This window comes from Chanos chanos, chromosome 7 (genome assembly GCF_902362185.1).
Source record: "Chanos chanos chromosome 7, fChaCha1.1, whole genome shotgun sequence".
Lineage (NCBI taxonomy): Eukaryota > Metazoa > Chordata > Actinopteri > Gonorynchiformes > Chanidae > Chanos > Chanos chanos.
Window position 1 is genome coordinate 9,659,728 of NC_044501.1, and position 22,318 is coordinate 9,682,045.

General features: G+C 42.5%; 1 protein-coding gene across 2 annotated transcripts; it reads left to right on the plus strand.

Moving 5' to 3' along the window:
* The first annotated feature begins 1,473 nt into the window (after positions 1-1,473).
* Positions 1,474-21,557, plus strand: nt5c2b (5'-nucleotidase, cytosolic IIb). Of its 2 annotated transcripts, XM_030779535.1 has the most exons (20): positions 1,474-1,574; positions 4,211-4,341; positions 5,047-5,055; positions 6,976-7,005; positions 8,208-8,281; positions 13,504-13,621; positions 14,023-14,118; positions 14,227-14,318; positions 14,724-14,781; positions 15,478-15,571; positions 15,881-15,934; positions 16,062-16,145; positions 16,463-16,504; positions 16,900-17,007; positions 17,671-17,737; positions 18,025-18,195; positions 18,477-18,528; positions 18,954-19,014; positions 19,509-19,685; positions 20,096-21,557. In XM_030779535.1, exons 2-20 carry the CDS (start codon positions 4,241-4,243, stop codon positions 20,351-20,353), a joined length of 1,746 nt encoding a protein of 581 aa, XP_030635395.1. In that variant the 5' UTR covers positions 1,474-1,574; positions 4,211-4,240; the 3' UTR covers positions 20,354-21,557. The 2 variants fall into 2 exon arrangements, with proteins under 2 accessions (XP_030635395.1, XP_030635394.1); XM_030779534.1 differs by lacking the exons at positions 5,047-5,055; positions 6,976-7,005.
* Positions 21,558-22,318: the final 761 nt, after the last annotated feature.

Consider the following 22,318-nt stretch of genomic DNA (forward strand, 5'->3'; position numbering starts at 1 on the left):
AACTGTCCGTTTTGGCGCAGTGCTGATGTCAGCAATAAAGATTTTATCGCTTGTTTCAGTCACTCACCCCACAGAAAAAACACAGACTACATCAAAATTTCCAACGAGAAAAATGAGATAGGCTTTACACAGATCTGTGGTATTGGTAATGCACAGAATGTGATAGTTTAAGGCTACCTGTTTCTGTTATGCAGTGCCATGTGCGCAGGCAAAGGATGAAGGATCATTGTGTCCGCTGGCATTCCTACTTGACATTTGTGTCTTTAATGCCATCGTTAAACCCATCATTAAACCATATTAATAAGTTATATTTTTATTAATTGCTACTTTAAAAAAAAGTCCATACGATATTATGTGTATGGGTTAATCCATGTCATGAGCAACGTCATATTTTCGTATATTTTCAGTTTTGATTGCATGGTTATTCACACCGTGTTCATCCTGCCAAATTCAGGCCTATGGTTATGCACCGTGTTTGGTCAGCACCGCGATCAATGGTCAGCACAATCAGCATCATAGCGCGCCTTTGTGGTATCGTCGTTCTGGCAGTTCGCTGCTGCTCTCTACCGGCGAAATTTAACAGCAAGCGGAATCAAAAGAAAGTCCTTAATGTTCAAGAGAACAGTTTTATTTGGAACAAAAATTTGCCTTTACAGTGCTTCTTCTTCTTCTTCTTCTTCTTCTTCTTCTTCTTCCTCCTCTCCTTCTTCTTCTTCTTCTTCTTCTTCTTCTCCTCAAATAGATTTTGCAAAATGTTTTGTCACTTAAGTTTCCAATGGAATGGTCATGACCTATCGCAGCACTTGTTTTGCATATAAAAAGTGTGTTCATTTCGGTTCAATTCAAAACTGCAGATATTTTTCACCAACTGCACTCTTGCGTTTCCAAAGTCTCAGCGTAACCACTTAGAACTTGTTCTTGCTTGTCTGCCGCTGCGGCCCGTTATTAGACTGAGATAACAATCTGAAGATTGCAAAACAGAAATCTGTTCGGAGTCTGTCCAAAGGAGAGTTTACAGTTTACAGGCGTAGCACTAACCGTTTGAAGAATGTGTTAGGTAGATTTACTAAAAAAAGAATTTATGCTCGTTTAAGGTTTTTTTTTTGTTGTTGTTTAGATTTCTATTTCTATTTCTATTTCTATTTCTCTCTCTTTCGCTCTCTCTCTCTCTCTCTCTCGCTCTCTCTCTGCAGCAGCAGCAGCGGCAACAACAACAACAACAAGAAAAACAACGTTGATAATAATAGTAATAATAATGGTAATAACAATAATAATAGTAGTAGGTCAAATAGCTATTGTAATTATATTTTGTGTGGCTGTGCTCATAGTAGCACGGTGACAGACAGTCCCACCACTGATAACGTTAGTAGGGAAGGTCCGCCCACTGCCCCATAGCTGCTATCGTTTGTACAAGGATTGCGAAAGACAGATTTTCATTTACTGAGAACCAGAGGGACGTGTACAGCACCGCAGTGCATTCACTTGTGTGTTTTAAAAAATATTTTTTTTCCTGTATGTAATGCGCATGCTCAAATATTCAGTCAGTGCAGCTGTTTCTTTTGCTTCAAAGGAAGGTGAGTGTATGAAATCGGCTCTCCCGTGCAGTTGTTTTGTTTTCGAGAGCTTTTATTGACGTTAGGGCTAAGGAGTTCGCCAGCGGTAGATGTTTTGTGGAGTTGAATGTGCTAGCCAGTACCTCGTAAACAAATTACTATAAATTATTTGGAGTCGTTTTGTTATTTGTGAAAGAGACGTATTGACATCGCTAACACTATTGCAACTGCTCTCGAAATCCAGCTGTCTTTGTACAAGTTGCACAACGCTAGCCGTCAACTTAGCTAGCTGTACAAGATAAAAGCTACTGTCGGTCATGTAAGCTAGATAACACGCCAACTACTGTAAAATTACTCTGACATGTTGGATAACTTTAATGACTCTCATGACTGTCATTCTCTGTATTAGTACCGGAAGAATCTGGCTGCTCGAAAAATACTTATGAAATTGCGTGGGTTATGACTTTGACATAAGGGCAGCTAGCATTACAATTAACTAGCAGTTAAATCCATTCTCTTTTTCTCTGTAGGACTAGAAATTAGAGGCGCTACTAATTTTTAGAGTTAGCAGTGTTCGCCCGCATTTCGAGGCTTCTCACAACAACGAACTAGCTAACTAGCCACACTGATTAAACGAGACCTGTCTTTTACTTTGTAATTTGTCAGTTGGTCCCTAGTCAGGGATCCTTTGTTGTCAAAAGAGCTTGCTTGCTGTAAGAGGTAGGTTGCTTGCTGTAATAGGTAAATTGCTTGTTTGGTCTTTTGCTCGACCAAGACATTAAACTGACAATTAGTGCCTTTTACTTTAACCCGCTACACTGATACTTCGTCAGTTTGAATGACTATTTATAACTGATTACTTTTTATTCGTCCGCAAGTGCCCACAGTATGGACAGCTCCCAGATAGATCGTTTTAGCTGATTTTAAACGTAACACACGAAGAAAACTTATCTTTATTTCCCCATTAACATCTAGAATGTAGACATCGAAGACAAAAGTGCTCGTTAACCCGAAAGACTCTAATCATGCAAACGTCGGATTGTAGGATGACACGATGCCTTGTATCTCAGTTCCCAGTTTAACATCAAGTTGTATCTAACTGTATTTTCTTTATGATAGTGTGTCAAAACTACAGTTCCACTAATGCATCTGTTGTCTATATTTCATTTTACGGTTCTTGCATGATGTGTGTCTAAAGCTGTATATCCTAAAGTGCGTGGATTGTACAAATACAAACTATTATTGTATTAAATATGTAAATACATAGTTATTTGCGTGACTTTCCTGTTCTTATGTTTCCCATTAATCCTGAATTATTCATACCTTCATTTTCTGTTAATCTAAATGGATAGTTCTGCAAATGTATTGTAAGCATGCTTTTTGATACGGATCTTTGATTGGTAGTGTTCAATCTTTTGCACCTTCCTAAGTCTGAAATGAACCAAACACATAATTTCTTTGGCAAATTCCTCCCACCAGCTTTAACCTACTTTTTGAGAGGGGCCTTCTTTTTTTTCCCCTCTTTCCCTCTAACCCTGCGGGAAGTTTTCTAAATATTTGACTCAGAGAGAGAGAGAGAGAGAGAGAAAGAGAAAGAGAGTGTCCACCCATCCCAGAGACACAGTGGTTCACTTTGTGTTCATTTGTCCTCTCACAGTTAACAGTTAAAATGATGTCACAGTTGTCCAGGATCCATTACAGGCTTGTTGATTGGCTGTCTCAGTTTCCTCAGTGTGTTAGCAAGGAAACTGATGGTTGCTGGGATAAGACTCAGCTTCACCCTTAGGCCCCAGCTTATTTGTGCATGTCAGCTTTTGTTACTTATTGGACCCAAAAGGCTGACTCCAACCATTTCACAACCAGCCAATCGGTTTGCTTTGGCAGTCTGGACAATGAAGTAGACCTCCTGCGCAGTGCAATTAACACATGCTTTGTTTTTGTTGTTGTTGTTTTTGTTGTTTTTTTGTTTTGCTTTTTGTTTTAAATTAAGCAATCACTAATTTCCCATTAACAGCAGTGTTTCTGATAAGTAAATATCCTCATAATATGTTGAGTTGGGATGGTCTACCTTGCTCACAACGCCGTGAAGTTAGTACTGCGCTGTCTTTGTGTAATTCACACCAAAAGGACTGCATTAGCTAGATTACCGTATGAGCATGTTGTCTATTTTAGATTGTAGCGTGTGATTTGACTCTGTCTTAGATTCAGTTATTGTTGGCTATTTTTGGCTTTTGTTGTAATCAAAGACAGCCAAACTCAGTTTTAAGTTTAACAGCCCCATGCTCCCCGTTAAACTTGCTCGGCTAATGACATCAAACAGTCCTAATTCATTCATTTTAATCTAATCCTCTTTAAAGACAGTATGAACATCAGCTCCAAGTGGGAGAGTGGTTCTTTGATGTGTTCAAAAATGGTCTCTGTCGTCAAAGGGGGAAGTATGTTTGCAGTGGGCTACCATTCATACTAAAGTAATCAGCAGATAGCCCGCCTCCTCCTTAAATGTCAGTATACACAGTCTGTGTCACTCACCACACACTACGGCGTCATCTGTACTAACTAAAACAAGATCTGCAAAAGATCTGAACGGCTTTTGAGTTTTTCCTCCTCAATCGCTCGGTCTCCCACAGTCGTGTTTTTATTTTTCTTTCTCTAAACAGATTTGATTTGAAAGATTGAAGGATATAAAGATGACTACATCATGGAGCGATCGACTTCAGGATTACGCGGATCTCCCGGCAAACATGGACGGATTGGCTATGAAGAAATACAGAAGAGAGGCCTATCACAGGTATGACTGAAGGAGAAGGAGTGAGGTCTCTCAGGCATATGTCACACGCCTGAGATTCTCAGTTGAGTTGGGGACTATGTTTAACAGTGACATACCAGGCTTGCTGAGCCTGTCTTAGCTCTTAGCCCTGTCAGTCTGTCCTGTTAGTTTAAATGACTCTATCCATAGCTAGATCCCACCTACAAAACGGCCAGTTCTTTTAAGTGAAACTTGTGGGAACAGAAGTCTATTCAAAGGGTAATGAACAAAGGTACACTCAGAATTCTGCTTTGTTGGAGTTAACAGCAATCTCATACAAACAAAAGCCAAAAGAAAAAAAGGTTCTGACTGGTTTTCAGGCTGTCAAAAATGTATTTAACAGTGCACTACTGTTGTGGAAAGCAGTGTGTAATGTTTTCTGTTGTTTTTAACAGAATTCCTTTTTTTTTTTTAGTTCCCTTAGTGGTTTAGGCAATTTCTGAGTTATATGAGGACCACTTAACACCCCAAAACTCTAAGACGTTCATATAACCTAGCTGTTGAAGAATTTTCAAGATGTTTAAAGGATATTAAAAGAATATTATGTGAAAAAAATTTTAATCTCTTGTCTCACAATGACGTTTTTAATATTTGTGTTAGCTTCACATTCTTGTCATAATTTTTGCCACTTGGTTCATGACTTTCAGATGTTTCTTGCTGATATGGGAGAGGATATTTCTAACATAGTTTGGCCCGGTTCTGTCCAGAACTTTCTTTTGCAATAAAAACTTGCTTGTTGTGTCTTGATAGTTGTGTGATTGTATCCTCTACACGTTGTGTCCTTTTAAGGACCTTCAAATGGGCTGTGAGGTCCTCAGATGGTTGAAAAATGTCTTCTGGCGATTTTGATTGATCTTTTCCCATCATCACTTTCTCCTGTTGCTTTGCTCGACGGGCAAAGTCATAAACGAAAATTGTTGCTCGGTCATGAGGGTGTTTTTTTTTTTTTTTTGTAACGTTCGAATGGTAACTTTTAAATGGAGCTGGCAGCAGCTGAAATAGAGAGAAGCAGTTATCTAATGGGGTGAAAAGACTCTCTGTCCAACGCTGGTTAAATTGTAGACTGAAACAGCACACTGCACGTGTGTCTGATAAACTTAGAGGGCTTGAGCAATGCCCCCCCCCCCCCCCCCCCCCCCCAAAAAAAGAAGGAACTAAACGGGGGAACTGCCACACTTCCAGGCGGATTACGTAATGTTCATTCAGTAGATAAGCAGGACCCTGTTTGCTCGCACACACACTCATCTGCCGCATTCTGCACATGCTAGGGAGAGGTGACATTCAGAGGTTCCGCGTGACACTCATTCACATAATGCCCGTGAATCCGTTTCAACGACAGCGCCGCCCGGCAGGCGCACGGACGTCCTATTCAGGACGTGCTTCGCATGACTTCAAATGAAAATGAGAGGAAACCGGGCAGATGCCTGTTAAAAGCTCTCTTCACCCATATCAACGAGATAATGTTGATAAGTAGAGGAGAGTCATACCTTTTGTCAGAGATGCCTGTTTAAAGCGGTGGGGTGGGACATGGAGTTTATTTGAGGTCCAAAGGTGACACGCTAGTTATCTTTGTGTGAGCTATGTGCAGAGGTCGGTACAGTTCTTTAATAGTATGAGTGGAATGCAGGATTCTCATTCACTCCTCACAGCTCCAGAACATTCCAGAAGAAAGTGAATGTCACAGGCTCCACACAACTTTTTAATGCACTGCGTGCACACAGAGGATTATTCACCACTTTTACACTGCCTCATCGAAAAAGTCCAGTAAACAGATTTGATGATAGACCATAGAGGTTGAGACAGCAGTTTACATTCTTTAGGGGCAGACACACTAGATTCATTTGGAGGGGGGGGGGGGGTACAGTTTGTTTTCGGAGTGCTGGAGGAACATTACATTTCATTTTTTGAGTCAAAATGAGACACAGAGCACCAAGACCTTTATTTGAGCTGGACTCTTGTTCCAAGCTCAGTTTGATTAGAAAGTGCCTGCAGTAAGTTTGTAAAGATCAAGAGCAGATAGACATCGGGCCCGTCAAGCACAGATATGAACCACAGTAGTGGTATTAAGAAATGCGTCCGATATAGCTCAAGCCCGCTGTAGTGAACGACAAAAAAGGCAATGGATTAAAGCAAAAAAAAAAAAAACCCCTCACACTGAAGCCAGGGCCGAAGCCATTTCAAGCAAAGTCCATTTCAGCAGTTATAAACGGGCCTGGTGTGACTGTGTACTCTTTATCAGTTAACAGTAATGCCCCACCTGTTGTCTGAGTCAATTTTCATCTAGTCCTTCCACCTGATGTGATAGTTCTAGATGTCTTTGAGAGCAAGCAAACAAGCTCCCAACTCACCACCACCACCACCACCACCAACAACAACAACATGAGTTAACAACAGAGAATGGCAGAGATCCAGAACAGTCATTGTTGCAACAAGTCAGAATTTGAATAGCAAGGAACCAAAGAGAGTGGGCCTCTGTTGTTGACCCTAGAGGTGAACAGGGTACACAGGTAGAGAGAGAGAGAGAGAGAGAGAGAGAGAGATTGGCACGGTGGCAACAGCAGTAACATACACAGTAAAAGTGCGTGAAATGGATCCGATCTACCCGGGTGCTACGAGCGATATAGCTAAATATCACGCAGCAGTGAGGTAAGAATTTACCAGAAAAAGTGTTCTGTGTTTGTGTTGCTATGGAGGCATGCAAAGTACATTTAAAGAAAACAACGCGGTGATGTCAGAATGATGATTATTCGTAAGAAATTTGTAATAACAGTCCCAAAGCGTGTACGCTGCCAACTTGCTTTTCCTTGTTAAAAGAAAACCCCCCAAAAAAAAAACCCAGTTGCTTTTACTGTTGTTTTTGAAAGACGGCGCAGAAAAGATCTTTGGACTCGGTTCTCTCTTTTTCATTGACATGAAAGCTTAAGAGAGCTTCCAGAGGAGAGCTGAGACTCAAGTGTGTCTGTTTGACACAAGAATACAGATCAGTCTTAGTATGCGGGTCCAGCAACTGAAGGATTTATTTATTGCTTCAGATTCCAAAGCCCGTTCCCCCCCCCCCCCCACCACCACACTGCGCCACTGAATGACTGGTTAATCTGATGGTTAAGACCTGCTTCTTTTGAAGAGAGATAAAGGAAGATAGCCCGTTGCTTATTAGTACCCATCGCTGTGGGCTGTGAATCATCAAAGAGGAAACAAATTTAATCTCAAGTTATATTTAGTCTGTAAAATCTGATATTTTCTCTTTTTTTTTTAAATCTCTGCTTTGAAATAGGCTTGTATGTTAGTTTGGCTTATACATTTGGTGGCGTCTTTTTTTCTTTTTTTTTTTTCTGTAATACTAAACAGAGCAGTTAAGTAGATCAGATTAGATTCGTTTTTAGTGTCCATTTGCACGAAAACTGTGTGAATCTCTGCGTCCAACAGTTGAATACAAAGAACAGAGCACGGGAGATATCAAAACAAACTGAAAAGATAATAAAAACACATACAGTAATAAAAAGAGCCCATTAAAAGTCTCCACCCTTCCCTCAGTATAGAACTGTCTACAACATAGCAATTCAGCATAACAACTCTGTATTGCAAAACTGCAATACAAAAAAAAATGGACATCGTCAATACAGAAACACAGTAGACAACGTAACCATCTAAAGGAGAATAAAAATACAAACTATACAAAGTCGTATAAAAAAAATCTCCACCCAACATTTTTGGATAGTTCTTGTCATTAAGTGCTTGCCATTTTAAGAGAGTAAAAATCATTTTGCAACCCTTTGGTGCTGCTTTATGTACATTTATGTACATGTAGAAATACTAATACTGAACTAGCTCCTCTTCTCTGTCCTCAGGGTGTTTGTAAACAGAAGTTTGGCCATGGAGAAGATCAAATGTTTTGGCTTTGACATGGATTACACTTTAGCAGGTAAGAGTATCCTCTGTTGACGGCAAGACACTGAAACAAAACCCTTTGCTCAGGGAATCCTCTGCTGGCCGAATGTTGTTTATGCTGTGGGTCCTGGTTCACCATATTTCTTTTGTGGCAGTGTGCTGGAGGTTGAAAAGAGAACAACCATCAAGTCATTTGTGGCTTGTTCAAGCCGTGGCCCAGCTGCTTGGATTCACTGAGGTCCCGAGAGCAGGAACTATGTCGCTCAGATGAGGCAACTTTTCACGCCTCAAAAATAGGGGAGCAACAAGCATACTTAGAATCTCCCGGTAAACATAGAATTTCCAGGTATTTTTAGCGAGTTGTCATCTGGTGCCAGAATTTGAAAACAGAACAAAATGGCGTCCCTCACCGCTCATAAGCTTTCTCCTGCGCTCTGCGAGTTCCAGAGACGTTTCTTCTGTAGAGAATGAAGCCACAGTCTTAGTTAGATAAAGGCCTCCTTTGAACTCTGTTGCCCTGGGCAGGGAGCCTAAAGGCGTATTAACTTGCTTTATTGCTGTCTGATTCATGTCATTGGGGTCAGTTTGACACATGAGATCTGAAAAGGGGATTTGGTTGCTTTGGTGTGACATTTTAGCATAGTCACGAAGAATTGGGTTACCGTGATGGGTCCGAGCCATTCAGCCTTTAGCGGTAGAAGCTCGTCTCTAAATCGGGCTCCGCGGCTCTGGGAAAGCAGGTCACCTCTGTGACACTCCGACAACGATGGGTCCCACAGGGACGGCGAGCATTTACACCCCCCCCACCCCCCACCCTCCCTGGTGGCCAGCGCGCCCATTGCAGCCAGCTGATATCCTGAGAGCGCTCAGCTGTTGACAAATGGCGTTTACAGCCGTACATAACCAAGTGCTAATGTTTACAAGAGAGAGGGATATCGCGTTGTCTCTCAAAGCGCTCGGGTTGCGACCACAGACCTCGCAGGGATCCCTGCCATTGAACCACATCCAGGGTTCTCCCCGGAGGCCTCTGTCGCACTGTATAAGCGCATGGTATGGACGTCATGACGACGCTCGTGTGACACAACATTTAAGGCATGGTGGTCCACACTCCATGGCCTAGTTTTGTTTTAGCCTGTCGTATCAGCTCCTTATTTATTTATTTGCTTGTTTGTCTGTTTATTAAAATATGGACCGGTTGATAAAACATGATAAATCAGTTCTCTTAAGCTTCAGCACCCCCAAATGATAAAAAAAAAACTTGATAACTGAGCTGTTATTCGTTAATAGTTTTGTTATGTATTCTTTTTTTTTTTTTTACTTTTGAAAGGAAGTCATTTCACTCAAACATTATTTGTCGATCTCGGTATGGTCTCAAAACCAAGTTGAATCTCCTTACACAAGATGACCTGTTCCTCAAAGTCTGTTGGCTACCTTTTGGGAGGTCAGACCAATTGCACATAATGCTCTGCACGTGTGCATGTTGCTTTCGTTAGCCTGGGTTCTTTGAGTGAAATGTCAGGGGTCAGGAATCTTCACTGCGACCTGGTGTCGACAGCTTTGCGTCATGCGGCACGGCCTGCAAGTTCATTAAATCACCATGGAAACCAGAAACATCTGCATTAGTCCCGGGAACGAGAAGGTTCTCTCTGTTCTAATTTTATTTTTTTGTCAGTTTGAGCATTTCCGGTTTCATCCGGGCTGAAAACGCTGTGACGTAGTTTTACGATCGATTTGATACTGTCGGACCGGTTAAAGTTTACCTGAGGCACTTTTTAAACAAACCAATATTCTTAACGTAACCAAAACGAATTTAGACGAGCAATTTAATACTCTCTTTACTTCTCACGCATGAGTAACGCGCTCTATTTAAACCTTGAGACCGTTATGGTCTGTACCTCTGAGTTGCACGTACAGAGTGTCGTAGCTTGTTTGTCTTGTACTCGCCGCGTGTATTTCATTTTCAAGCCAAAGTGACCTCTGGCCGTAAATTTTCACCGGGTAACATCCACACCGCCCCAAAAGTATGCCAGTGAGGTATAATTATCTGTCAACGGGTGTCTCGGGTCGAGGAGGCGGCGACGAATCCAGACCCTCAGTGGGCCTCCAAAAGGAGTGCTCAACTGTCAGAATCTGAAAGAGAAATACGAGAGTTTGTCTGCGAGGAAATGCTGATCATAAACTATCAGGGAAACCAGTGTTTGGCAACGCATTTGCCAATGCTGCTTAACCGCGGAAACTCGACGCAACAGCACAGTCTCAGCTATGCTAAAATGCAACGTCGCCAGGGCCCTTTTAATGGGTTGTGTATTAAGTTATAACGGGACACCTTGGATGGCTAACTGTAATCGCATCGTCCACATGCGTTTAACTGAGCGCACCATCTTTGAGAGGGGGGGTGGGGGAATGAAACTTGTAGGACTGCAGTGAATTTATAAGGCATTGATGCGTACATGTATGTGTGTGTGTGTGTGTGTGTGTGTGTGTTTTTTTTAAAGCGATCATTTCTGGGGTAGTTTGACTAATGCCGCTGAGAGTAAAGGGCAGCTAATCTAGCAAGCATTTAAAAGTACACATCCGTCATGTTTGCAGGTAACAGATACCTTTAAAGTTCATACTTCAGTGTATTTGAGATTGTCTGAATATTATTGGGTACGCTTGAATACATTTGCCAAGTGTACTTGAGTGTATTTGAGTATACCTGAAAGTATTTTAGTCTGCTTGCTAGAGGTACTTGCATGTTTGACTGTTCAGAGTGTCAGCGCTATGACAATACGGGCGGCACATGCCGTGTTGTCGCACATTATGTGCTGTGCGTTTGATTTGTGTCTACGGGCAGATACACGGACGGCGATGACAACAACCAGGAGAGCACGTGCTCCTTCTTTTAATCCGACGCACGAAAGGAGAAAAGCCTTGCGATGAGGCCGTTCACTCCCTTTTAGTCACACGGTTATGTCATCGGTGCCTCAAGTCCATTAACGGCGTCGCCCGCCCGTTAACTCGCCTTGTTATCGCCCTCTCTTTCCCGGTGACAGGTTTTTAAGTGGCAGCTGTGTCGTATGGTTCATATTTGTCATGCTTTTTAGTCATATACTGTTCTTTATGCTATCTTTATGCCATCGCAACCGCCTTTTTACTGCTGTTTAGACACTGATGAAATATGACCCTAACTGTTTCTTGCTCTCTCCCCCTCCCTCCCCCCCCCCCTCTCTCTCCCTCCCCCTCTCTCTCTTCTCTCTCTCCCTCTCTCTCCCCCTCTCTCTCTCTCTCTCTCTCCCCCCCTCTCTCTCTCTCTCTCTCTCTCTCTCTTCCCTCTCCCCCTCTCTCTCCCCCTCTCTCTCTCTCTCTCTCCCCCTCTCTCTCCCCCTCTCTCTCTCTCTCTCTCTCTGTCTCTTTCTCTCTCTGTCTCTCTCTCCCTCTCTCTCTCCCTCTCTCTCTCTCTCTCTCTCTCTCTGTCTCTCAAAGCTGAGCCTCAGCGCCGTCTCGTATCTAATGACTGCTTTGACAGGTTTGACGTGACCAGCAGTAAGCTGGAGGACACAGCATAGCAAGCATGATTACCAAGCTTATAATGTCCACAGATGATCCGGGGGGGGGGGGGACCAGGGTGGTTAGCCAAACAGTGCGCTCATGGGGAGGATGACTTAGAGGGGAAAAAAGCTCTCAAAATAGCTATCTCTGCGGCAAGGCAGGGCAGAAGACAGGAGACTGAGAGGGAGAGAGAGGGAGAGAAGGCTACAGTTTAGATGGGGAGGAGATATCAGCTGTGTTAGGCCACACTGGCAGCGAAACGCCATTCTGCTGGCAACAGCCCTGTGGGATATTTGAATTGACAGCTCACTGACAACAGCAAAAAAAAAGAAAAAAAAAAAAAAGAAAAAGGAAAAGAACATAAACAAGCTCTCTTGCTGACAGATGAAACTCTGATACTTGAAGACAGAATGTTGGCACACAGTCATACAGATGGTACAACCTTACTGCCAGATAAAACTCCTAAGGCAAACAATTAGAGCACCAGTACGGGCAAACAAACGACTGACTCGCTGACGGAGCTCCAACACCGACCCGCAGAACACTGTCATTCACTGACAGACCATGAACACACAGTGATAAGAACAGAGATGCAGACAAACACAGACCCTGGTGCGGATGGAGCACTGCCGCTAACCAGCAGAGCACTTCCCTTCCGCTAGCAGAACATTAACACGAAATGATAAAACGTAGACACAGACTCACAGGACAGAACAGAACAGACATGAAGAGCTGGTTCGTGTTTTGCTCAGACATTGTATGCTTCAGTTACACGTGGGAGTCTGACTCCAAAAGCCTTATTTGAACCCCTCTCCATTCCCTAAACAGTTAGTACTTCTGCCTCGGGGCAGCTCTGTCGCCTCTTCAGACCACACACGTACACACGGCAGAGCATGGTCCTCCACACCTTCCACAAAAACATGTTGTGTGGCCTTAAACGTGCTCTTTTTCCATGTCTGCTGTCCCCCACAGTACAGCAAGAGCTATTGTTGTTCCTCTTATTTATATCCTTAATATGCCAGCTTGAGTGTTGAGATAGAATATTGGAAAGAAGGCTGGAGGTGGCCCGTTTGGTCTTTCTCTGGATAAATGTCGTTGGCGTCCACAGGCTTGGCTCCAGTTGTGGAGTGGAAGCTTAGAAAGCATCTACGTGACAGGATCCTGTTTCTGGGTCGATTAGATCAGGGTACATTCGGAGCTCCGTTAAGCCAGCGTCTATGTGGAGTGTAAACAACCTACTTTAGCTCGCCGAGAAAGGCCACGCTGGTATTATACAAGTCATTCTGGGTGCCACGCTCAGAACGCGTTCCCAAAATCGTATTAAAATACTGTCTCTGTGTCATCTCAGTGGGTTTACTCTCCACTTTGTTTTGCTGTAAACAGACCTGCATTCATGGCAAATGAGGGATCATGTAAACCTAACAGAACATTGCTCAAAGGGTGTTTACTGTAACCATAAATAGTTCATGCCCTCGACACCCTGTAATTGCGTTGTTGTTTGTTTGAACATTTTGCCAATACTTTGGATATATTTTTTGACAACGTCCATTCGTTCAGGATTTGTTTTAGCTTGTGGTGCCCAGCAGTCTGAATCTGGTCCATAACACAGTCTGAATCTGGTCCATATCACAGATTTAGAGCGCTTTGCGTCAAGTTTTTGGAGAATTTCAAACGAAACACGACGATGGAATCGCCATTAAAGGCGCCTTCTCTTTTCCTCTGCAGTGTACAAATCGCCAGAGTACGAGTCTCTCGGTTTCGACTTGACGGTAGAGCGACTTGTCTCCATTGGCTACCCGCAGGAACTCCTCAGCTTCGTGTATGACCCTTCCTTCCCCACAAGGTGAGCACCGTTACCTGATAGGAAGGGAAAAAAAACTGTCAAACATTTTAATATAACCATTTCCCTGTATAGTGTAAGAAGCCTCTTTTTTTTGGAGGTTTTGCTCCTTGTCTCTGTGACTCAAGATTTATTTTCTAGCTACGTCCTGACATGTCTGATTCAACCTGCCAAGAGATTGATGATTAAAGTTGAATCGGGTGAGTTAATGCTTGCCGAGAACAAAAGCGCTTTAGGTTTCTCCCGTAGCTGGGATTGCGAGGCGCAGGGGCTAATTTGATCCTAAGACGCGATTAGCTCAGAAACGCAACTGGCGATACATATTCAATTGTAATTATACATACTTGTCTGGTGTAATTCAACGTTTTTCTACCACATATCCTTTTTTTTTTTGTTCCTTCTAGGGGCCTTGTGTTTGACACCACGTATGGGAACCTGTTGAAGGTGGATGCCTACGGCAATATCCTGGTCTGTGTGCACGGCTTTAACTTTCTGCGCGGGTAAGTGGAACGCCGAGCGTTCGCGTCAGGATCCGCTGCGGTCCCGTGTCCCGATCGAACTTCGTTACCCCGCATGTTCATAAAAACCCCACGTGTTCCCCCCTGCAGGCCTGACATTCGAGAGCTCTACCCAAACAAGTTCATCCAACGCGACGACACAGAGCGTTTCTACATCCTCAACACCCTGTTCAACCTGCCAGGTGAGAACGTTTATGACCCGTTCCAACGGCGCTTTCCCCGTGACAGATGCGCACTCGTGTAGTTAGTATAGCTAAAGCAGTGCTGTTTACCGCACTGCCAAATGGGCGCTCGTCTGAATGAGGCTTAGCTGACCCCCCCTGTACAGGTTTGTATGGCGCTGAGTTTGAATGCTCGTGTCAGTCCTGTTCCGTGGGTGAATGGCTTGTTGGCCGATTGCTCTCAGTGCTGTTTGTAAGTGTGTGAGATTCACTCTAAAGGGGTCCTTTCAATGGCGCACAGTATTTTTAAAGTGAAAGACTTGACTTTTTTCCCCTCTCACAACTGTTCATTATTTTGACTTCTTTTTCTCTCTCTCTCTCTCTCTCTCTCTCTGTGTCTTTCCTTTCCCCACCGTGTCTCCACAGAAACCTACCTCTTTGCCTGCCTGGTTGATTTTTTCTCTAACTGTGATCGATACACAAGGTAAGGGCTCCAGTGGCAGTGTCCGTGTGTCATGGTGTTGTCCTGAGAGCTACGTACAGACAGTCTGCTGATTCATGGGCGAGGTTTGTCTCTGAGGTACTAAAGATCAGTGCAGAGGCAAAAAACCTGTCCCTCCCTCGATAAGCAAATCATTTGGAAAGGAGTCAATCACTTTTATTGTTATGCCTTGAATAGAAAATTATTATACTAGTCTGTTGACCTTTGTTCTAATTGGTCTACATTTCTGCATGATGTAACAATATGTCCATAGTTAACGCCTCCTAATCTCAAACAACTAATCACAGAGCATGTGACTAGACTGAAACAGTAATTCTGAAAAGTAATTACGCATAGACGACAGGAAACTTCATTAATACTGCCAAAAGGTTTAAGGCAAACCTCCATCTCATATGCACACCTAAAACGACTTAAGAAAAAAAAAGAAAAAAAAAATCTCTTAGGGATAATTGTGTGTGATTTTTTCCTTTTTTTTTTGGTTTGGATGCATGTCCTCTGAAATGATTGTTGGTCCTTTTAGGGGGAGAAAGCTTTCCTGTTTGGCTGGACGCCCTCAAACAAGGGAAGACTATCCCATTTAAAGCATGTCTGACAGTTGATAAGCGTGATAAGCCATAACACGGCCTCTTAGCCCTTTTCTCCCTTCTTGTTCTGTTCAACCCCCCCCACTTCCCTCAGCTGTGAAACAGGCTTCAAAGATGGTGACCTCTTCATGTCCTTCAAGAGCATGTTTCAGGACGTCCGCGATGCCGTCGACTGGGTTCACTTTAAGGTAACGCTTGTTAACGTGCCTCCAGCTCGAGCTTAATGACCTTTGACCTGTGTCCCGTATTAAAAAAAAACAAAAAAAACAGTCGACCTCGTGGTGTTTATCTTGAGCACCCTCGTCAAATTTGTAGGTGATCTGTTTGTCTGGGTTATCATGTGTGTTGCAGTTATCATATCAACAACGTTTATCCAAACACAAAGAGATGTATTCAGATGCATTAAGTGAAACTTATTTAACTCAATTCGTTCCATATTTGTTGTTTGTAAGTTACAAACATAGTGTTTTTTTTCCCATAACATATCCAAATTTTAGGGGACTTTGAAGGAAAAGACTGTGGAAAATCTGGAGAAGTACGTTGTGAAAGATGTAAGTTTGTCTTTGCGTACCTTAAAGATTTCAAATGGTTTTGACTCTAAACTGTTTTTTTTTTTAAAATTCTGAAACATGCTTTGATTTTTATAATACTGGTTGCTTTGTTGTCTCCAACTTGCAGGCAAAGTTGCCTCTCCTGCTTAGTCGAATGAATGAAGTTGCCAAGGTTTTCCTTGCCACAAACAGTGACTACAAATATACAGATGTGAGTTTACTGATACAAGCCATCTGTCTCAACACACACACACACACACCCCCACACACACACACATTCACACACACACACACACACACACAAAGACGCTGCCCATAGACTGTTTCTCTTAACTGTACTCAGCATGTAGTCGCGTAGCCTAACAAATAATTTCTGCTTGTTTAGTTTTTTTCTTGTGAATCTTCTAGCTTTTTACTGTTTTGATATCCAGTGTGTCTCGCTTTTAACTCTTTTGACATCCAGAGTTATGTATTCTGTGGCATATAATATCTTTCTCTTTCTGTTTTGCTTTTTTTTTTTAACCACAGAAAATCATGACATACCTGTTTGATTTCCCTCACGGCCCAAAGGTTAGTCAGAAAAAAAAAAAAAAAAAAAAAGATATCATTTCCATTGTTAACGCTTGTACAGATATTGGTGCTGCAGTACTCTTGTTCCCGCCCTGTTTTTAAATACACCTGACTCAGTGTTGAGAGAATCAGCAGGCCTGAATCAGCTGAATCAGGGCTTGACAGTACAGGGTGGGAACAATGAATGTCCTGCATACACTGCAGCCCTTCAGGGGGAAAAGAAGAGACAAAAAAAAAGGTCACCGGGGCTGTGAAGTGTTTGAACAGAATCTGTTTTTCAAAATAAAAGTCACCGGGGCTGTGAAGTGTTTGAACAGAATCTGTTTTTCAAAAAAAAAGGTCACCGGGGCTGTGAAGTGTTTGAACAGAATCTGTTTCTCGTCTCTCTGTCCTAGCTGGGCACCCCACACCGGCCCTGGCAGTCCTACTTTGACCTCATTCTGGTGGACGCACGGAAGCCTCTGTTCTTTGGCGAGGGGACAGTTCTCCGTCAAGTAGATACGGTGAGCGCTCTCCGCCGAAATGTCTCGACTCGACTGACGAGGTAGTCGGTGAATAATGAGAGCTTAGGAACGGAACGGAACGGAACGGAGCGATCCGCTTGACTCCACTCTGCAAAGAGACTGGAAGTGCGTCGTACTGTGTCATGAATAGCTGTCACTTTTTCTCTGCTCAGGAATTGGGGAGCTTGGGACATTCATCACGAATACTGATTATGCGAGGAAAGAATTATGTGTAAAAATCAAGAAAAAAAAAAAAAAAAGAGACAGAGCTCAGTTACAGTGAGAGAAGGTAGATCCCATTGCAGTACTAATGGTTGCAGTACTGGGTCACTAGCCTCTTCATACATCAGTGGAAAGATCAACGCTGACTTGGCATGATGGTTTTTGTGTGATCCAATGGGATTATTAGGTTACCAGTGATTACGCAGATTTTACGCCAATATCTTCTTACCAGATTTCTTTCCGGTGTTGCATAAATATTGCATGAAAATTATGCGGTGATTATATGAGTGATAGGATACACAGGCATACACAGCTCAGCCTGTCAAAATTATGACACAGACATTATCAAAGTTTATTTATATATTTACTTATTTATTTATGTATTTATCGTATATATATGTCGTATATATCGTATATATGTCGTATATTTGTCTCACACAGACCACAGGGAGGCTGAAGATTGGGACCTACACCGGACCTCTGCAGCATGGCATAGTGTATTCTGGAGGTAATTACGGAGTACACATTCGCTGTGATCTGTTCTGTTTTAAGATCCAATACTCAGACAGATCCAACACGACTTCGGAATGTCCTATATTCTCTTGAAGACAGTAAAAGCAACTTTAAGAAACGTGCTTGAGGTTTTGATTTTCGGTTTTGAACTTTTGACTTCTTTTTGCCCCCCCCCCCCCCCCCCCCCCCCCCCCCCCCATACCCCCCCTCCTCTCTCTCTCTCTCTCTCTCTCTCTCTCTCTCCCTCTCTCTCTCTCTTCCTCTTTCCTCTCTTGCACGCAGGCTCCTCAGACATTGTGTGCGATCTGCTGGGAGCTAAAGGCAAAGACATCATTTATATTGGCGACCACATCTTTGGAGACATTCTCAAGTCTAAGAAACGGCAGGGCTGGAGGACATTCCTGGTTATTCCTGAACTGGCCCAGGAGCTGCATGTGTGGACAGACAAGAGCTGTGAGTACCACACACACACGCACACACACACACACACACACACACACACACACGAGAGAGAGAGAGAGAGAGAGAGAGAGAGAGAGAAAAGGGTAGAAAGTAGGATGAAACAGAACAAAAACGAGAGCCGAAGAACAGACGGCGGATGCGAAAAAGAGAGCGGAACGCAAGAGTGCGAAGGGAAATGAGGGAGGAAAGAGAATAAATCAACGAAAAGTTAAAGATGGGACAGATATTCACATTGACGCGCTACTCATTTCTGTCTGTTCTCTCTGTTCCAGCATTATTTGAGGAACTCCAGGGCCTGGACATTTTCCTGGCAGAGCTGTATAAGTGAGTATATATATATATATATATATATATATATCGGTCATTCCTGTTGTCTGAGCACCTGGCCTCTGTGTGTGTGTGTGTTTGTGTGTGTGTGTGTGTGTGTGTGTGTGTGTGTGCAGTGCCTCTCTGTACATATGCAGCCTGTACAAAGAGTAAGGGTTCATCAGTCATGCCGATAAGACGCAACCCACACGTACGGCTATTTTTAAACGTAATGAACCCTGTCCACCCTCTCCCCTCCCCTGCTCTCTCCTTCTCTCTCCGTTTGACTGCTTGTTTTACATTTTCCTTTTCTCTGTTTCACTCCTCTGATCTCTCTTTCGGTCCTTTCTTTCGTACTGCGTTACAACTTTACACTTTTCTTTCTTTTCGTCTTCTCTCTCTCTCTCCCTCTCTCTCTCTCTCTTTCCCTCTCTGTTCTTCAGACACTTGGACAGCAGCAGTAATGAAAGACCAGATATCAGTGCCATCCAGAGAAGGGTGAAGGTAAATCAGACCCAGGCAAACATAAGCACATGCACAAAAGATTTTAATTAAACATGTAAACGCACTTATTAAAAAAAGCTTTTGATTAAACATGCAAACACACCTCTTAAAAAAAAGCTTTTAATGAAGTACGCAAACACACCTCTTACTGTGTGTTGAATGATTGCAACCTCATGGAGTGAAACCACTACAAGAGCCGCTTTAAGTGGCCCAGACAGTAAGCTCTACAAAATCTATTCGGTTGTCGCTTCTACAGACAGAGCTGCATGAGCCCGGTCGGTGAAAGGTTACTAGTTCCATCTTATCAGTTAACACTTAGGCGTACTTTTCCATAGTTTGGGACAGTTCTTAGAATGAAGTGAGTGTTTAAAACAAAGTGTTAGCCACTAAAATCCAGGTTTCTAAAAATCCATACTGATACAGTATAATAATCGTGACGGTGTGGTCACGCGACTAACGCTAAATGCTCATTTTTCTCCCCGTGTCTGCCTCAGAAAGTGACCCATGATATGGACATGTGTTACGGCATGATGGGTAGTCTGTTCCGCAGTGGCTCCAGGCAGACGCTGTTTGCATCACAGGTGATGCGTTATGCCGATCTGTACGCCGCCTCCTTCATCAACCTCCTTTATTACCCCTTCAGTTACCTGTTCAGAGCCGCGCACGTCCTGGTGAGTGACGCGTCCCTGCAAAACGGGGCCAGAGATCTCATGGATTTGGCCCAGAGCACATTCATCACAGGCTGATTCCCCCAACAAACTAACTAACTAACTGAAATTCCTTTCATGAACAGAAATAATAATAAAATGAAATAAAATAAAATAAAATAAATTAATGTAAAACATAACGTCTTGGAATGAAGGATTGTGCTCTACACGTATCCAGTTCATACTGATGTTGGTCCTAGCTCTTGTCTTCACATAGCTCAGCTGAGGTTTAGAATAGTATATCTTAGTTAATGGTAAATAATATTGGTGAAAACCCTTGGAATTTCGATTGTTTGAATCTGTGGAATTAAAGATTTTGTTTTGTTTTTCTAAACGGATTAATGCTTCTTCTTCTTGCCTCTCATCTCTCCCAGATGCCGCACGAATCCACAGTAGAGCACACCCACGTGGACACGGAAATCGAGTCGCCATTGGCAACACGCAACCGTCACTGTGTGGACTGCAAGGACACAGACTGCAAGAGAAACCAGCTGACGCGATCAATCAGTGAAATCAAACCGCCCAACCTGTTTCCCCAAACCCCACAGGAAATCACGCACTGTCACGACGAAGATGACGATGAGGAAGAAGAAGAGGAAGAGGAGGAAGAAGAGGAGGAGGAGGAAGAGTAAGTGACTCTCTGACCTCTCCCCTCCAGCCCAGCCCTGAATTCCTCTCTTATGAGGAGCCAATCCAGAAGAAAAGTGGGATCCTAAGGAAGGAGAAAAGAGGAAAGTACATGTGTAGAATAGTTTTAAATGCAGAGGTTTAGTTTTTTGTTGTTTTTTTTTTAACTATGCGGAAATTTCTGACTAAAATACGAAGCCGAGCTCAGCCGGTTTACGCCTCAGAAAAAAAAAAAAAATTCCAGTGAAAGTGTTTGGTTTTGTTTTTTTTTCCAAACCTGCCCATCCTTACTTTAAAAATGAAGAGTTGATATGAGCTAATGTTTTAGAGAAACAGTTTCATATAGATTTTTTGTAATTTTATGGAGAGAATTCTATGTGGAATCTTTCTAAGTAAGTTGAGTTGCTGTAGACAGAAGCCTAATCAGTTAATACTGTCAGTTTAACACATAGACAAGAGACACACTATAAATCCTTTACTGTGTGCTAGCAGTAGAGGGTGGAGTTATACGGTTATAACCTATGCGTTTACATTAAACTGTAACTAATGCATCATATGATTCAGTGTGACAGCCTGTAGGGAGATATCAGGCATATCAGTGGCCACAATACACACACACACACACACACACACACTAGTATTTTATGTAAAAGAGTGAGTGAAGCAACAGAGTTTCTAATCTGAATAAAAAGGCATTTTTTTTAAATCATTGTTTAATTATGAGAATTGTTTGCTTTTTTAAAAGTAGGTTTAATTATTTTGACTCTGATGTGTAAAAAGCTGTTTGGGCAATTATCAGCCCCGAGCCAAAATTTTTCCCGTAAGATTGTAACTATGGGCTCTGTAGTCCGAAAAAAGCACAGAGAAAGTGCATTTGTGGAGTGTCAAGCACAAGTATGGTTGTGGGTTTTTTTTTTGTTTGTTTGTTTGTTTTTTGTTAGTTTTTCCATATGAAAGCTCTCATTGAAACAGGAATTTGAATGAAGCTTGGAGAATTGGGCAAAGCACATTGAGATGGCAGATGTAAAAGTATAGTTGAGTGTTGCAAACACAAGCATCTTGTAACCTGGCAACAGTAACACCGGGGCAACTGCACACGGATAAGGCTTTTTTTGTTATTTTGTCCTTTCTTTAAATTACGTGGTGTTGAATGCCACAGCTAACTATCAGTGGATTTTCTTTTGGCCACTTCTCTGTCACACACACACACACACATGCACGTTTCTTAATTTTAAATGCAAACCTCTGTAAAATATTAAGCAAAACTGACGTGTTATATTTTTGTACTTGGTCTAAGCTGGTGGACCTTCAGCATCTGCAGTCTTGACCGAATCTGTTTGTGCCATCAGGTGCATCCTGTAGCACTATGTTTCCGTCTTACAAAAGACACTATGAGCCATACCATTATACACAGTAGAAATAAGTGACCTTGATATGCAAAATATGTAGATTATTTTTTACAGTTTAAGGAATAGTAGAGGTTCTAACTAGAACTAACTATATTAAACTAGTAGCTGTGAGATCAACCAATGAAACCAATATCTTCTAGAAAAGTAGGGACATGGTGTCTGAAATACAGTATATTTGTTAACAATGTTAATTTGTCAGTAATGTTAACATTAGGCGTGTTTTTATTGTCCCACACTGGACTGGTGTCCAGTGTCTAGACCAGTGTGGGACAGTACTATTGTCTTTGTCTCTTTGTGATGTCTAAAGGGACAAATTGCAATTATTGAGTTGTTGCCACGGCAATCCAGTTGCTATGGTAATCATTTTTGTCCAGACTAATGTTAGATCACCATGGAGAATTGCTCCGGAAAGGACCAGTTAAGCTGTCAAACACTGTAAATAGTGTTTCTAAGTTCTCCTTAAGGTCCTTTCCACTCTGTTTATGCTGTATTATAGTACTTTGCATATCTGCGGTTAGGTGAAGTTAGTTGAGAAAAATGTTTGAGAGAATTTTGTTTTGA

Excerpts from the sequence above, each read along its gene's own strand:
- nt5c2b (XM_030779535.1), top strand. The coding sequence starts at position 4,241 with ATGACTACATCATGGAGCGATCGACTTCAGGATTACGCGGATCTCCCG. Across the intron at positions 8,282-13,503 it reads CATGGATTACACTTTAGCAG|TGTACAAATCGCCAGAGTAC; the intron begins GTAAGAGTATCC and ends TTTCCTCTGCAG. Across the intron at positions 14,319-14,723 it reads CACCCTGTTCAACCTGCCAG|AAACCTACCTCTTTGCCTGC; the intron begins GTGAGAACGTTT and ends GTGTCTCCACAG.